We start from the raw sequence: 18,436 nt of genomic DNA, 5'->3' as shown, positions 1-18,436 counted from the left end.
TAAATCAGAGACAAGATGTGGTACATTGGTTACATAGCATTTGAGTTGTATGTTGACATGAAATTTTCAATGGTTACATAGAATATGAGTCTTGTTATAGCAGCTTTGGCAGAACAAGTACAAATGATAGGGAGGGGAGAAAAAGGAGAGCAAACTATTTACAATATTTACATTATGTACATGAGATAACACTGAAGAATGAGTCATTTCCAGGGGAGTTAAGTAGTTAAGAAATAGGAGTAGTATGGAAAATACAATTTAGAGTAGAGAGAGAAGAAGGCTAGGTGTGGAAGGTGCAATTGCACTTCCAATTAGAGAAAACGTAGGAATGGAGATGGGTTTTGAAGTTGTCAAAGTTTTCTATGGTTCATAGTGAAGGAGGGAGAGAATTCCATATTTTGGCTAAGGAGAAGAACAGGAGGTGCTGTCCAGCAGGGCAGTTTGGTTTGTAGACAGTGATAAGGATTAGGTGAGCAGATCTAAGTGGCCTGTTAGGGGTGTATGGTTGTAGTATGTTGGATAGTGCAGGGCATTTAGTAGGGTTAAATAATAGCCTATGGGCAGTAGTAAGTTGGAGGTAGTTGAGATGGTTAGGAAGTTCTAGCCAGTTAAGTAAGTGGAGGGCAGAGCAATGATGGGAGGAGCATTTGGCTTTTATGGCAAATGTTGAGATTTTATTGTAACAACTTTCCATTTTGAAAGAGATGGAGACAGATAAGTTAGTTATTAGAGGGGCACCATACAATAGATAGGGGAGAAGGTAGGTAGTGGTGAGGTTTTGTCTAGTAGAAGGAGAGAGATAGTGGATGTTTCTGTATAGCAGGCCAAGTTTTTGATGTGCTTTCTTGATGTTTAGTTGAATATGGGTGTCAAATTTTAGGTGTTCATCTATGGTAACCCCAAGTAGTGTGGCATAGGGAACAATTTCTATAGTAGAATTGTTATGGCTTCTAATTTGGAAAGGATTTTTATCAAGAGGGGAGGATTTTGAGAGCAGGAAGAGTAGTATTTTGGACTTTTTAGCATTTAGAGATAGATGGTTTTGGAGCATCCAGTTCTCAGTGGTGGAGAAGGCAGTTTGAGTGTATGATTGAAGTTCTGGGAGGTTGGTAGCATAGCAGATTAAAGTGGAGTCATCACCATATTGTACTATTTTAGTATTTGGGATGGTAAAGTGGAAATCATTGACAAAGATGTTATACAGCATTGGGCCAAGAATGGATCCTTGGGGAACTCCAGTAGGAGTGGGAAGGAAGTTTGAGGTGCCTTTCCTCCATTTTACAGCTTGAGATCTGTCAGATAGGTAACCTGAGAACCAGGATAGGGTATTGTGGGAGAGGTTAAGGTTAGCTAGGTGGCTTGGGAAATGAGTATGGGAGACTGTATTGAAAGCCTTAGCGAGATCTAATAGAACTGTAGATACTATTTTTCCAGAGTCACGGGCATGGTTGACTATATCTAGGAATGAGAGAAGAGCAGTAATAGTGCTATGGCCAGGACAGAAGCCATGTTGGGTTTGAGAAATAAGGTGGTTTTTGGTTAGGAAGGGCATTAGTTGGCTGTGAATGCATTTTTCCAATATTTTTGATATTGGGGAGATGATGGTTATGGGGCGAACGTTTGAGGTATTTTTTACCACCTTTGTGGAGAGGATGTATAAAGGCAGCATGCCAAAGCTTGGGGACATAAGATTCTTGTATGGATCTGTTGATTAAGATGCTAATGGGGAGGGCAATACCATCTGCAGCAATTTTTAAGACGTTAGAAGAAATGTTGTCTGGGGCATTGGAGCATGGTTTTAGTTTGCTGAGGAGTGTTTTATGTAGGAGGTAGAAATTGGTTTAAGTTCAAAGGTAGGGAGAGTTGGGTTAAGAGGCTGGGGTAGAGTGAGTAACTTTTGTAGGAGGGCTATTTGGGAAGGACTTAGTTCAGCTATATAGTTAGTAAAGAAGGAGATGAATAGAATGGCAATTTCTGGATCAGACTTAGTAGTGTCAGGGCAAGGGTTGTTTTTGGTGCCTGGGTTAAGGAGTAAGTTGATGGAGTTCCAGAATTGCTTGGGGTTTTTGGAGTGGTTGGCTTGCAGTTTCATATGGTGGTATTGTTTGTCTTTGATTATATGTCTTTTAGTAAGGTTGCGGAGTTGCTTATATTTAAGATGGGTTTCAAGATGTTTATTGTGCTGAGAAACTTTCCAGCATTTATCTCATTGTTGCATAAGTTTTTTGGTTTTCTTAGTTAAACATGGGGCAGAGTTGGGTTTGACTCTTGTAGTTCATTGTGGGGCTTGGGTATTGAGTACTTTTAGGAAAGTACTGTTAAAGTAATCAATGGCGTTGTGTAGAGGACGTGTTTTTAGATTATTCAAGTTAGTTTGTTTGAGGGTGTTAGAAAAGGTTGTAGGGTTGAAGTTTGTAAGGTTTGTGTATGTATATATTGGTGCTGGTGAGGGGAGGAGTGGATTGCTCGGTCGATGAAAGCAGGCAGGTGGTCACTAATAGAGTCAGGAAGGATGCCTGAATCTAAGATGTTATTAGGGTAGGTGGCTAGGATACAGTCCAGAGTAGATCCTGTAGGATTGATTTTATTGGGTGTAGTGATAGAGTTAGTAAATTGAGTAAAGTTGAAAAGATTGACAGATATGATAGGATTCTAGTTGTTAATTTTGTTCCAGTCTATGTTAATGTCACCTAGAATGTAGGACTCTAGGTTAATATTAGTTAAGGCCCATTGGAGGATTTCTTCTAAAGTAGTGGTGTTGTTACCTGGGGGAATATAGAGGGATATGATGCAGATACTTTTATGATTATTCATTTGTAGCACACCTATTACAAGTGCTGCATTGTTGAACTGAGGAATGGGATTTGGGTATGGAATAATGGGGAGTAGATTAGAGAATATCAAGGCTATCCCTCCACCTTTTCTATTCAAGCGGTCATATCTAAGGGCTTGGAAACCAGAGAGTAGGATTTCTGAGTCAGAGATATATGGTTTTAGCCAAGTCTCAGAGATGGCTACAATGTCAGGTAGGTTCTGGTTTAGCCAGGCATGGAAGATGGCTGCTTTATTTTGTAGACTCTGAGCATTGAGAGTAACTAATTTTAGGCTTTTGAGGCTGGTGGTTTTGGTTGTTTTTGGGTGGATGGGGTTGTTAGTAGTACTAGGTCTGGGGTTTGGGTGTATATCACCTGCTAGAAATAGGTGGAGGAAGAAAGGAGTTAATAGGCGATTTAGTTTTCCTTTTGAGTGATGGGGATAGTATGACAGAGGTTTAGGGAAGTTGTATTTTATTAAGGTGGGTAAGAACTTTGGATTAAAGTAGTAGAGATGGTTGAGCTGCACTAATGAGGATGATATGGTATGGAAGTGAGGTATAGTAAGGGTGAGATGGGGCTGGAAGAAGTGAAGTGGGATAGGAAAGAAGGGGGAAGAGGAGTGGAGGAATAGGAGGTAGTATGGTATAGTAGAATAGATGAAAGAGGGGATAGGAAGGGTTTGTAGTAGTGCAGAATGCATAATGAGATGGTATAACTTTGTAAGACAGAGTAGTACGGGAGGTATAATGTAGGTGGGATATAAGAGAGAGAGAATAAAGAAGGGGATGTAGAGTGGAGTATAGTGTATACTATAAGAGGAGTGGCCTTTAATTCATGGGTGGAGGTGAGAAGAGGAGGGATAGAGAGAGAAGGACAGTGACTGGAGTGGTGGAGGCAGAGCGGAGACTACTGGATGGAATAAATGTAGGAGTAGTGGGGGCGTGTGGGAATTGGGGGCAGGGTAGGGGAGCGGAGTGAGGCCACAGGGTGAACAAAGTGGGTAGAGCCTGAAAGAGAAGATTCCTGCAAGAAAAACAATCAGTGAGAGAGGCTATGGACAATGGCTGGTCCTGTTGTACTGAGGTAAGTGTTGAGCTAGGGGTAAACTAAGGGCCGAGATAGCAGGCTCAAAAAGTGAATGGTTGGGTAACTGTAGATTTAGATCACTAGCTTGTGCGATGCAGTTAAGAAAATAGGATAAGTTAAATACTTTTTCTGGGGAGTGCTGACGTCTAGTGGTGGAAATGGGGTAATAGCTAGTTGCTAAAAAAGTAGAATATAACTGTGGGATACAGGGAGCTTTACAGGAGGGGAGTGGGGGATAAATGGCCGTCGAAGGCTGCAAGCACACACATGAGAGGTCAAGTTTACAGGGAGACAATTTGTTATAGTCACAGTTCCAAAGTTTGTTTAATCTACCTACACAGTGGGTTGCTGACTGAATTTCTAAATGGCAGGTAGTTCACAGTATACCAAAAAAACAGGTAGTTCAGGGAGTCCTTACGGAGATGGCAGGAGAACTTTCTTTGCTGTTTAGTAGCAGAGAGGGCACCTGAGGAGTATGGCTGTAAAGAAAGAGAGAATAGAGTTATACAATTTAAGAGGTGAGGGGAGGGTAGTTCAGGATAGAAAGAGCGATGAGAGTATACTGCTGAGAGGAGGAGGATGAGGGGGCAGGGATGAGAAAAAAGACAAGGAATAGTGATGAAGGTAAAGAGCAGGGAAAATCAATAATAGTATCAAGTGGAGACACATTAACAATTAAGACATATATTTACATTATTAAAAACATTGCTAAGGAAAACTAAAATTTCTTAAGATAAATGCAGGATCCGGCCACTATGCAAACACAGAAATCAGATGGATAAAGTCACTATTAGTAGCACACTGAAAAACTATCACTTCTTCAGGAATATTGCAGGTTCTGATTGCTATGTTAGCACAGAAATCCAGTGTATAATGTCACTATTAGTAGAACGCTGGGAATATCTGGCTAACTTATTGGCATACAATTACATAGCATTACAAGCTGAATAATGTCACTATTAGTAGCACGTTGAACAACTAAACACATCTTCAGAATATTGCAGGTTCTGGTTGCTATGCAAGCACAGCAAACTGGTGTATAATGACACTATTGATAAAACGTTGGTAATATCTAGCTAAATTAATGGCATATATGGTGTATGAAGACACTATTGGTAAAACGCTGGTAATATCTGGCTAGATTAATGGCATAAAAATTATATAGCAGTTCTAAAACTAAGTGATACACTTGAGCAGAGCCAGCGGTTACAACACTAATTAAAGAAACTGTGTTGTATGCTCTAGATAGCACGTGGATGAGATATAGCGTACTTTGAGTCTGCTTAACACATTTCAGCTCTAAACAACACCGAGTAAATGTACGGTAAAAATATTAGTTAAGCAGGAGGGAATAAGCACATAGATTCACGGAGCTAGGCTCTAGCCTCAAATTAAAAATGAACTGTATGTCTGAAGTCACAGTTCCAGCTATTATAATCTTTACATTATGAGAGAATAGACTTGGCCATAGATTCAGAGTACATAACAACAGAAAATAAGCCATGGATTCTCAAAGCACATGAACAACAGCTAAATAAGCCATGGATTCTCAAAGCACATGAACAACAGCTAAATAAGCCATGGATTCTCAAAGCACATGAACATAGTTGAGCCTGCCATTACACTCATGGTGCAACTTAATTAAGAGCAGGATCGATGGTATCTACAGCCTTGGCCATTCTTACTTAAGCATTTGCTCGGGAAAATACAATTGAAAAACAGAGATACAACATCTGTACAGCTTTTATATTGCAACCTTGTAACTTACCGGTGAGATGAGCAGCCAGCCACAAGACAATTTTAGGGGTCATGGACACTATGGAGTAATATTCAAAAATGGCACCACTAACACCACCAACTATAAGTAAACTTTGGGAAGAAGCTAGGTGGAGGGGTATGGGAGAATGGGAAATTGGGACTGGAGGAGGGAGAGTGGGAGGTGATAAAGAGCCAAGAATAGGCGAATCCTGCAATGGACAGTGGCTGGTCCTGTTGTACTGGGGTAAGTGTCAAGCTAGGGGTAAACTAAGGGCCAAGATAGCAGGCTCAAAAATTGACTGGTTCGGTAACTGTAGATTTAGATCACTAGCTCTTGCAATGCAATTAAGAAAATAGGATAAGTTAAATACCTTTTCTGGGGAATGCTATCATCTAGTGGCGGAAATGGGGACAGGAAAGAAGGGCGAAGAGGAGTAAAGGAATAGGACGTAGTATGGTATAGTAGAATTAGAATTAACAAGGTGATAGATGGGATATGAAGGGTTTGTAGTAATGCATAATGCATAATGAGATGGTATAAGTTTGTAAGATAGAGTAGTAAGGGAGGTATAATGTAGGTGGGGTATAAGAGAGAGAATGAAGAAGGGGGTGTAGAGTGGAGTATAGTGTACACTATAAGGGGAGTGGCCTTTAATTAATGGGTGGAGGTAAGAAGAGAAGGGGTAGAGAGAGAAGGACAGTGATTGGAGTGGTGGAGGAAGGGAGGAGACTACTGGATGGAATAAATGTAGGAGTAGTGGGGGGTGGGTGAGAATTGGGGGTAGGGTAGGGCAGCGGAGTGAGCCCATAGGGCGAGCAGAACGGGTACAGCCAAGAAGAGGAGATTCCTGCAAGAAAAGCAATCAGTGAGAGATGCTATGGACAATGGCTGGTCCTGTTTTACTGAGGTAAGTGTTGAGCTAGGGGTAAACTAAGAACCAAGATAGCAGGCTCAAAAAGTGACTGGTTGGGTAACTGTAGATTTAGATCACTAGCTCTTGCAATGCAATTAGAAAATAGGATAAGTTAAATACTTTTTCTGGGGAGTGCTGATATCTAGTGGTGGGAATGGGGTAACAGCTAGCTGCTAAAAAGTAGAATATAATTGTGGGATACAGGGAGCTTTACAGGAGGGGAGCGGGGGCTAAATGGCTGTGGAAGGCTGCAAGCACACACACGAGAGGTCAAGTTTATAGGGAGACAATTGTTATAGTCACAGTTCCAAAGTTTGTTTAATCTACCTACACAATGGGTTTCTGACTGAATTTCCAAAAGGCAGGCAGTTCACAGTATAACAAAAAAACGGGAAGTTGAGGGTGTCCTTTCGGAGATGGCAGGAGAACTGTCTTTGCTGTTTAGTAGCAGAGAAGGCACCTGAGGAGTATTGACAGTGGGTTGTTGACAGAATTTCCAAAAGGCAGGCAGTTCACAGTATAGCAAAAAAATGGGCAGTTCAGGGCGTCCTTTTGGAGATGTCCGGAGAACTTTCTTTGCTGTTTACTAGTAGAGAAGGCACCTGAGGAGTATGGCGGTGAAACAAGCAGGCAGCCGCAAGACCATTTCAGGGGTTGGGGACGCTATGGGGTAATATTCAAAAATGTCGCCACTAACACCACTAAACATGACATCCTCTGCATGCCCCATATTTGCCTTCATGCACAACTCTCTGCATGCACTTCATGTCTCCATACCTGTACAATCTAACTATTTAAAGTATGTTATATAAACAATAATGCCCAACAGGATGAGTGTTACTGTGTAAATAACGCATGCTCAGGAATGTTCTGAGGCCAGCCGCAGCAGGCTGAGGTCCTCTACACCCATGGCAGGGCATTATTTACACAGTAAGACACAACCTAGAGGACATTATTGCACTTGGGGAATGGGCTGTCTATAAAATTGTTGTGCTTTACTTATTTATTTATTTATTTTTTTATTACTACATTATTATTATTATTTTTATACTTTTGATGTAAAATAGTTTCTCCAAATAATGTTTTAAACTAGCTATAGTATATGAAAATTGTGTTGGAGAAAGTATTTTACATCCAAAATACAAGATTATCAAAAAAATGTCCAAATATTTGCGTAATTTTTTGGTTCCTTATAAAATGTGTAGTTTGTTTGAATCACTGGGGATTGTCACTAAATAATGATATATTTGAGTTTCAAACTTTATTTCCTTCAGAAAACATATGCTAATGCAAATTCTATGAATCTAGCTACTTTCTAAATTTTTAAGAGCAATATTTAAATTCTGTTCCTGTTTTTCAGCCTTTGTACCCCTTTATTTTAGGCTTTATCCTGATTTCTTGAGCTAAGAAGTTAAGAAGTATGCATACCTCATAACTGTTGCTGCCACTACTCCAAAATTTACAATATATACCAAAGCAGAAAATGTTACTCAGTTATGTACAAAACAGGTAATAAGCCTAACATAAAGTTTCATTAAAGTGGCAAACAGTCGTGTATATAACAATGCAAAAAACAATACAGTCTACAGAAAAATAAACACAACTGACTTAAGAAGAGCAATGTGGCTAATAGTAATACCTTTGGGAATGGAATACACTTTTATAATGAGTTTTGGCAGCAATATCATAAAATGAAAGAATATATTCTTATCTGTAAGCCATTTGACAATCCAGTGGGGACATAGGTATACCTGCAGTCTATTTAGCTTTTCTACAATGTCTGAGTTGGGGATTATGTCAAATATCTTGGCCAGGTTGAGGTACGTGGTACAATTTAACTTCATCCTTTGCTTTGGTGACCTTCTCAAAGATCACCACCAAAATGAGTAAGTATGACCTGCCCTTGATGAATCCAAACTAAGACAGGTCTAGTGTTTGGTGGTCCCTTATGAACTTATTGATTAGTTCCATGACAAGTCTTTCCATGGCTTTGCATTAGATGTTGGTCAGACTTATCAGTCTATAATTGACTGGGTCTGTGAAAGGTCCTCCCTTACGCATGGAACTGACTAGCTATTCTCTTTTCATTTGGTGCAAAGCCTGTATAGAGGCTGAGGCTGAACAAAGTTGCTTGGGGGTGGCTAAATCATGCTTCATGCTATCTAAAATGCATTTATGGATATTGTCAGGACCTATTGATACAGTATTTTTTAGCTTTTGATAGTGCTTTCAAAACTTGGTCTTGTGTGATAGCTGAAACCTATTAGATTTTAGGTATATCTTGTGGGATAGATGAAGAGGAGAGAGGGAGGTTAGCTATAGTTTTAGCTTCAGTGTAAGTAACATTGTTCACAATCAGCTCAGCACATTGTCCTTCTGAGATTCAAACATAATTGAAAAATTGTCTTTGGCATGAGTGGTTATTTTAAGCTTTAAACTTGGCTTTTGTGGATTTTATTAAGTTCCTTAGCTGTTTGCATATTTCAATAACAAGGTCTCAATCATTCCGTGAATTACTCTTTTTGCCTTTAATTAAATTATCTTCCTATTTTTATTATGCTTGTTGATATTATGGACGGGAGGTACTAAAGTTTGCCCTGCACTTGTTCCTACAGAGTACAGCTGTGCTGATGCAATTGTTTACATTCTGCACACAGACAACAATTGCCTTCATCATTTTATAATCCAAAACTAAGAACACGAATACTTACTTATTGCCTTATCTGAAATATTGCAGAAAGGTGCATTGCTTCTTGGAGGTGCTGGGAATTCCGATACTCTGCAGCCACAATTCTTTATCAGTTTCATCTGTCCACAACTTTTCTTACAGGCCTGGAATAAGCAAATGGTATATGTGTGTGCATGTGTGTTTGTGTGTGTGTGTGCTTGTGTGCGTGTGTGCGTGTGTGCATGTGTGCGTGTGTGCGTGTGTGCATGTGTGCGTGTGTGTGCGTGTGTGTGCATGTGTGCATGTGCGTGTGTGCGTGTGTGCGTGTGTGCGTGTGCGTGTGTGTGTGTGTGTGTGTGTGTGTGTGTGTGTGTGTGTGTGTGTGTGTGTATTGTGAGAGAGGAGGAGAAGAGACAAAGAGAGAAGAAATCACTAAGAACTCCATAAATCTTTAATAAATAATTTATAATTTTTCCCAAAATTATTACACGTGTTACAAGAAAATCAAATTTCATGCTATTAGGAAACTTTTGTCTCTGTAGAAAATAGAGGAAGCTCAACACTGCATTCCTTTTTAAATGGGTTAAAAGAAAAACAAAGCCTTCTTTTCAATAATTATGACTGCTGCATTTATCTGAATATTTTTTTTGTAAAAGAGGAATCCTACCCCCTTTGTAATTATGGGCATTAACAGAAATATACTTTCCCTTACTGGTAATGAAATATCTTACAAGACTATCAAAAATGTATAAGGCTTGTAAAGGGAATGAAATTGACGTGTTTACTAACAACTTACACATTCTGAAAAAATACAGCATTCCTAGGGTAGAAGTCCTGAAATTTATCATCCTGTTTAGCATACCAAAAAAAAAAAAAAAAAACAAAAAAAACCAGGAAAATCATTTTCTTGGGTGGCGAAAGACAGAGTACATTTTTGGTTAGGCTTATATCGGCCCTAGGGCCAATAGCCTAGTACCTACCTATGAACCTATGAACAAGGATTTACAAATTCCTTCATTCAGTCTTGTTATATTAGCCAAGAGCTCAAAAACAGAACCCCTGAATGTATCTGTGGATAATATATTAGAATACTTGACACCCCTGTCTGTGGTTACCTAAGGGATTCCTGTGTTTTCTTGGGATTCCTGTGTTTTCTTGGAATTCCTGCATTTCCTTAACAGCTTGAACAGAACTCAATATATGGACAATGTGTTATTTAAGACTGATGATACTACAGATTTGTACACAGTCATATAGCATGAACAAGGAATGAAAATAATTTGAGAGATTTTTGGGGAAAACATGCTTTGTAAAATGAATTGCTCAATACTGTTTGTTTCTTTGCTAATTGAAACATTATTTTTGTTCAAGAATCAAATTTGCCATTGGTTAGTATTAGTAATCCATGGGGACATTAACTTTGACTCTTTTGGGCCCTTAAAATCCTATCTTAGCTGAACATTTTCCCACAACCTAAGTGAAGTTGTTCAAAAAGACTAAATTTTGTAACTAGCAAATGCACTTCTGTAGATTTAATACTTGCGTTCTCAAAAATGTACAAAACACTCATATCCTTCCCAACACCCAACATGATCTGTCCTCTAACCCACTCAAAACCTCCAGACCCTCCTGTAAGTACATATATCCCCACATTTCTGAATCCGAAATCTTTACCATCTGAACTCACTTCCAGTGACTTGTCTCCATTCTTCTTCACAACTGATCCAGGCACTTATTTTACTATATTTCTAAACACCTGGTTATCTAATTAGGAGAAACTCTACCTTCTTAAAACAAGAAATCAAGTTGCTAAGGCTCCCTAGATTACACCTGAATAAGCTCAGCAAATCAGGTAGGCAAAGCCAACCCAAAAAATGCAACTAAATTTAACACATATAAACGGCAATGAATATCAACTGCATTGCACACTAATATAGCTAAATCTAATTACTGCAAAAGTCTAGAATTTTCTTACCTCAGCAACTTAAGACATTTTTGAACTCACTAAAAAGTCCAAGCTTCAAGTAAAATAATTTGAAAATCATTAAGCCAAAAAGTATCCCACCATAAACTCAAAAGGCTATAGTGACAAACATTTTCAACACCTCTGACCTCCAGTCTTTGCACAGATTAGTATCCTCCCCAACAATTAAGACACTCTGCATCTACCCCCTTAATTACATGCTCTTTTACTTCAAAACTATAACTAAGTCAAAAGATGACCTGAATAATGCAGCTATAAGATCTATTCAATCCACTCCAAGACAGCAAAAATCTGAACACGTTCCCTCTTTTCTGTCCTTGCACACTTCTTCAGTTTGACCCTTAGTACTATGAGTATTCCATTTCTGCTCAGATGTGGTAACATCATTCACAAATTTCCTCATTCTAAGGCAGCCAGTGACTACTGTCCCATTGCAAAAATTCATCCCATAGCCAAATTGCTCAAATAATTCTACAACCAAACACTAGAACGCCTAAGTAAATGCAAGACTTCAGGCTAAAATATAGCACTTCTATGACCACCTTTTCTTTCACCAATTACATCTACAAAAACATGGAAGATAACAAAACCAATGCAGCCATCTTTGTTCATCTTAAACATGTTTTGATGGTAATGCTCATAATATTCTCACAGCTGGCATAATGCTTAAGGTCCCATGAACAATTTGCAAGGTGCAGTCCTGAAGTCTGACCAGTGTCTGTGTGGAGTTTTTATGTTATAACCATGACACTTTCCAAATCATAAAAAGAAAAAGAAAAAAATTTCATCCAAATATTGAACAGAGTCATATGTGGCAACATAAGTTAAGTTAGTAGGTTAGCACTAGGCTAACTGCCCTTGCGAGTAATTTTAAGCCTAGCCAATTATCCCTTGTGAGACTCAAACCCTGCACCTTGTGTTCGAAAGGCAAACACCTTAACCATTAAGCCACCCTCCATTTGTGTCTGCTGGGGGAAGATTAGTGCAGATCATCCCCTTTAGGTATCAGCTGTAATGCACTAAGTATAGATTCACTGACGGACACAGATTAGAAGTGGATAACATGATGATAAGGAGGAGGCTGGACATCTTGTGTATCCAGTAAACAAGATAGAAAGGCAATGCATCAAAGTCACTTGAGTGTTGGTGAGGAAAACTGTAGTGAGAAAGACTCTTCTGAAAACAGTGAATGATGTTATCAGAATTAGTAGTAGATTTGTGAAACTTGTGGCTATGGGTGACCTGAATGCCCATATCGGGACAGACAGAACAGGATATGAGGAAGAGTCCGCCTGGGTGGGGCAACAGATATAAAGAAGGTGATGCAGTTCTAGACTTCTGTCTGGTAAATGGTTTGATGGTGGCCAACACATGGTTCATTGAGCAATACAATAAGAAGATCCCATACAACAGTGGCCAAGATCAACTTAGGTTGACTTCCTCCTATTAAGGAAAGATCATGGAGGCAGAGCCAGAGATTGCAATGTCATCCCCATTTAACAGTCAGGCCACTGCTGGTGGACATAATCAGCTTAAATCAATGGTCAGCAAAAGGCGTTAAGGTCAACATGGAGAAGGCTGAAGTCCTGGAAGGTGACCAATGTAAAAACACATGAGTTTAAGGAAATACTCCAGACTCTAGCACCTCAGGCAGAGGAAAGAAAAAGGAAGAATGGGAGTTCAAACAGAATGGCAGTATCACAAAACAAGATGTTTTAAGGCTATAGAGCAGATTTGTAGCCAAGCCATTGTGTAAATAAGGAACATAAGGAAAGTGAGTGGAGGAATACAGAGTTCCAAGAAGCTAAGCAAAGAAAGAATGAAGCAGTGCAAGAAAATGTAGCAGACAAAAAAAGCTAGCCTGGACTAGGAAGGAATATTGTTTGGCTCACAAAAAGGTTTATTGAGCAGTTGTAAAAGCAATGGGCAGTTACAACACCAAATAATAAGGCATCAGACGCCCTCTACAAGCTTCTCAAAAGTGACTTAGGATATGGCAGGAAGAAGCACTAGCTCTCTGCAATGCAAAGACAGAAAGATAAGGAGATAGTCATCAATACCCTTCATAAAGGATGCCATCAACAACCTACTTACCAGTCCATGGGACATCAAAGGCAGATGGAAGTGGCCCTTCCAACAACTTCTGAATGAAGAACACCCCACAGAAGGTACAATGCCACAGACACAGCTTACAATTAAAGAGAAAGAAGAGTCCACCTAAGAAGACATAAGAACAACACTAAGGAAAATGAAGTGAGGGGAAAGCAGCCAGCTGAGATGAGGTTATGAAAGATATGATAAGGACACTGGGTAAGTTAGTAGAATAATGGCTCCAGATAGTACTCGTAGCAGTATGGAGAGAAAGGTGTAACCCAAATGACTGGAGAATATGCATTCTAGTGCTAGTATAAAAGAACAAAGGGGACATTCACAACTCAGGGAATTACTGAGATATCAGACTCCTGTCATACTATATGAAAGTGCTGAAAGGTGATAGATTAATGAATACTGGGAGTAGTCAAAAGTAAGATAGGAGATTAGCAGTTCTGATTTAGATAGGAATGCAACACAACCAAACCAATATATGCAGTGAGACAGATACTTGAGGAAAAGCTAGAGATAAGGAGACTTCAATTGGCCATTCTTAGACTTACAGAAAGTGTACAGCAAGGTCTCAGTAAAGTTAATTTGGCCATTCCTGTAATGCTTCAAAGTTCCAGAAGCATTGGTAGAATTAGGGCAGGCTATGTATGAGGACCCAGTGATACAACTATGAACAGTGTTTGGACTCATAGAGTGGTTTCAAATTGGGAGTGATAGTGCATCATAGATCTACTCTGACTTCACTGCTATTCATGCTGATAAAGGACCAAATTAGCAAATTATTGATGATGACAGATAAACAAAGCTGTTGTATGCAGATGATGTGGCATTGCAAAAAGACCCTGAGCAGGATCTCCAGCAAACGATAGGGGAATGGAATGCAAATCTGAACAGTCACAGGATAAAACTGAGTACAGCTTAGACAGTTGTCATGGCAAAAATTGGGAAAAGCAGATGGAACTGAAAATTGAGATGGAAGCGAGAATAGTAAAAGCAAACAGCTTTAAGAATCTGGGAGAGGTGGCTGAGGAGAAGGGAAGTGTAAATGAGGAGGTTAAATCTAGAAAAGTAAGGTGTACAAAACAGTGGTGTGTCCTTTCCTACAGTATGTTATGGAAACTTAGGCAATGAAGGCAGAACAAATGTGGAAGCTAAAGGTGATGCAGATAAACTGGGATGCACATTGTGGGACATATGAAGAAATGAGGACATTAGAACTGAAGCCAAAGCATCTCCAAAGCATCTCCAATTGTAGAGAAGGTAAAAGAGAATAGACTACAGCAGTTCAGATCTATGTGCAAGAAAGCACAAGATCATGTGGTGGAGAAGATTTTGGAGAGACAGAAATCCAGCAAAGAGATGGATGGTTGTATGACAGAAGACCTGTAATAGTCAAGAATCGCAATCAAAGGAGCTAGGAGAATGGCACTGAATCAAGAGAGAGATGGTGGCAGTTGATATGACACCCGGTTCTATATTACAACATCGAAATCTACAAAGATCGAATGTTATAATATCGAACCCTAAACACCGAAATCCGCAAACATTGAACAGTCAGAATAGTGAATTTTCGCTATTCCAAGAAACATACACACAACACAAACACACATAAAAAACAGCAATCCACACACATACACTTAAAATCCTACACCTAAACCTAAACTAAACTTTACATACACTACTAGCTATCCACTTACCTTAACCCGACCCTAACCCTAAGGTCCATCACTATCGCACACTCACCTCACCAGCGCCCTAACCCTAACTCACCTAACCCAGCCCCTAACCCTAACCTACACACAATCGCACACTTACCTGACCCGCACCCTAACACTAACATCCACACAACCACACACTTACCTGACCCGCTCCCTAACCCTAACTCACTTAAACCACCCCTAACCCTAATCTACACACAATCGCACACTTACCTGAACCCGACCCGTAACACTGCAACATATCGAACGCTGAAAAAAGTGAAGCCACAGCAACAGCCCACCAAATTCTTTCCCTGAGAAAGAATTAGGTGTCCTGCACCTTCGCTGTTTTCAGTGTTCGACATTACGTGTTCAATATTATAACATTCGATCTTTGTAAGATTCGATGTTATAATATAGACCCATGACACCCAGACCTCATGTAAAAATGTAAAAAGGGAGTTGCTGCTCCTACTGCTGCTGATGAGTCTCACCAACATGTTTAAACTGGTGATTTTTTAAAAGAAAATTGCCCACGATAGTCTAACTTTCTCCTTGATACGTAGTTTACCATGTCATCTAACTTTACACTTACTCAGCAGTATCACAAAATCTGTTGTACATCATGATCTGTTCTTGAACCTCTTCTATTCTTCATCTTCATAAATGATCTTACCTGTAACCTATACAAGAATATGCAGATGACATTATTATCATGTTTCAGTCACCCCTTCTTCTTCAGTATTTAAACAAATCCCTTAAAGTGATTCTACTCCATATGTAACTTTCCTGCTCATATTAAGCTAGTACTAAACAGTAAGAAATTTACCGCTACACTTCTGAGTATCAAAAATATGACATAAGACTTTACCAAACCTCCAGAACACCCCTTCCAGTTCTCACCCAACAAAAGTACTAGGAATAAATTCTCAATCCACCCATACCATGCCTATGCTATGTAAGACCACAGTCTCAAAAACCTCTGACCCAATATAAAGTGCCCTATGCAATTAATATTTTCTAAGAAACCAATTGACTGAAGCATATTACTAACCAGGTTAGAATATGCTATCTGAGATTTCTTTTCCAACTTTATACAAAATCTTGACACCCTTCAAAAACAGAACAAAATCCTCAGATTCATACTATAATGAAAATTACTGCACTATCACTTCCAAAGAGCTCCCCATCCACTATAAAGATACCCTTCTCCTTAACACAACCATGTTTAAACTTATGAATGACAGTTTCAGCTTCACCTCCAGTGACTGCTACATTTCTGCAGAAGACATTTATGGTAAAAAATTCGGATGATCTCATGTTTCTTAGACATCCCTTCCCACTCCTATCACAAAAACATGCAGCAGCTATCAGAAACTCAATTCCTGGAGACTTTATACATGGAAATTTTTACATAGATCTTTTTATACACCTTTGATGATGAATAAAATAAATAATAAAGATAATCTATGTAAGAGATGTAATGTAGAAATTAATGCTGACTGGGCTCATATGTTTTATGACTGTATAAAATTGAAAGAATACTGGAAGTCAATTAATGAATTTTTGCAGGCTCTTTTTACAGATAATTTCATTATTTCTAAATCTCTTATATTATTCAACACACCTGTACCTCAAAGTGTTAAAAAGGTTAAGCTTCCCTTGTTATGGCCTATTCTAGCAGTGGCTAGGAAAATAATAACTAGAAATTGGATTTCAGATACACCTCCTTCGTTCAATGAATTTAAAAATGTTATGAATATAGTATGCCATATGGAAATAAACACAATTAGGACTAGAACAAATAGAAAAACATCTTATTTTATTGTATGGGATAATTTACAAAATTTGTTAAAAAAATTTTAATTTCAATAGCATGGTATTTTAGTTTAATTAATTGATCTGATTGTAGTGGATGTCTTTGTAAATACTTTAGTTGTTTTGTTGAATATTATAATAATACCTATTTTTAATTACTTGTATAAAATTGTTATGATATTTCTCTTATATGTTAAAACAATAAACCTGTTTTGAAAAAAAAAAAGAAACTCAATTCCATCTTCATCCCTAGACTTAAAAAAATACTGAAAGCCCATCCTAAACAACCCCATCAGTGACATTACTTTGATACTTCGGGCTAACCACTTAAATTCTCCTACCTTAATCTTCCACATTTCTATTACTCTGTTGCTATCTTTCTCATGCATGCCCCACCCTGAAAATAACTTCACTTTCACTCTTTCATAAGCCTAACTTCTCATTAGGCTTACTAGCATAAACTGAGTCCAGGACATAACTATCTTCACTACCACTATCAACATTCTCAGACTGCATGCTTTGTTCATCTGTTTTTGTTTTATTTGTTCATGATTTTTCTACTATCTCTTTTTCCTTTTTCTCTTCTATCACTGTTCTGACTGAATTTCTTGCACATATCCATAGCCAGAAATCCAGTTTGTTTCACAGAAATTTTGTTCTATCTGATATTTCTGACTATATTAAGCTATGTTTGTAAATAACTACTTCTAATGTTGCTAATATTTCATAACTGAAGTTAAAATGCTTACATGTAATGCCATTACTTTTATTAATATACTGCATTATTTTATACTTTATGCAATTAATTATGTGTGTAAGTTACCATAATATGTATTATTCCAAACCTTTTCTTCCCAGGTGATATAAGAAAAGGATATTTGGAGTAGTGCATCTACACAGTTAACAAATGTAAAATTAAAGTAAAATAAAAGCAGCTAAATGGTGTAACAGTTTAAGCTTTAGTAGCATTGTCTAATGTCTTTATTATTTTGGGTGTCTAAGAAAACAAATTTCTCTAAAAATCTCATTTCATATACTATCTTCACTTTTTTTGATGTTTTGTTGATTTATTTTATTTTGTGGCTATGATTTTATAATAATTGAGTAATTTTGAACTATTTAAATGATACAATAGAGTTTTTATGATTTCTTTTTACATGGAAAATATTGCAAATTTAATTTTTATATTAAAATTAGGTATGAATTAGTTATCTAAGTGTGTTTTGTGTGTATACAGTGTTCAGAAAATCCACTTTCACAGATTCTTATCTGCTCTCAACTAGTTGTCATCAGCATTTCACTGGGAATAATGCAGTTAAAAGACATGTTATAATAGTTTAAAAACTAGTCTCAGATAATAATAATATTTTATAAGAAAACTGGACATTTTAAAATGATTTTTTTTCTGAAAGATATAGGAAATGGCCTTATAATGCCCATCTTGGAAAGTGTTAAGGTCAGTAGAAAGAAATTGTATGCCTCCATTTTATCTAATAACAGAATACATCAAATAAAATAAACAAAACAAAATATATATATATATATATATATATATATACATATATATATATATATATATATATATATATATA

The 18,436-nt window shown here is 38.0% G+C and overlaps 1 protein-coding gene across 1 annotated transcript in view; it reads right to left on the bottom strand.

Annotated features, from left to right (window-relative positions):
- Positions 1-18,436, bottom strand: part of LOC122800480 (amiloride-sensitive sodium channel subunit gamma-like) — a 313,290-nt gene that overhangs the window by 149,247 nt on the left and 145,607 nt on the right. The window contains exon 5 of the mRNA XM_044069921.1: positions 9,286-9,406. Coding sequence (XP_043925856.1) covers positions 9,286-9,406 — 121 coding nt within the window. The remainder of the gene's footprint in view (positions 1-9,285; positions 9,407-18,436) is intronic.

This window comes from Protopterus annectens, chromosome 4.part0 (genome assembly GCF_019279795.1).
Source record: "Protopterus annectens isolate FY-2018-M chromosome 4.part0, PAN1.0, whole genome shotgun sequence".
Classification (NCBI taxonomy): domain Eukaryota; kingdom Metazoa; phylum Chordata; order Ceratodontiformes; family Protopteridae; genus Protopterus; species Protopterus annectens.
The sequence above is the reverse complement of the archived record's forward strand: the minus strand, read 5'-3'. Positions and strand labels throughout refer to the sequence as shown.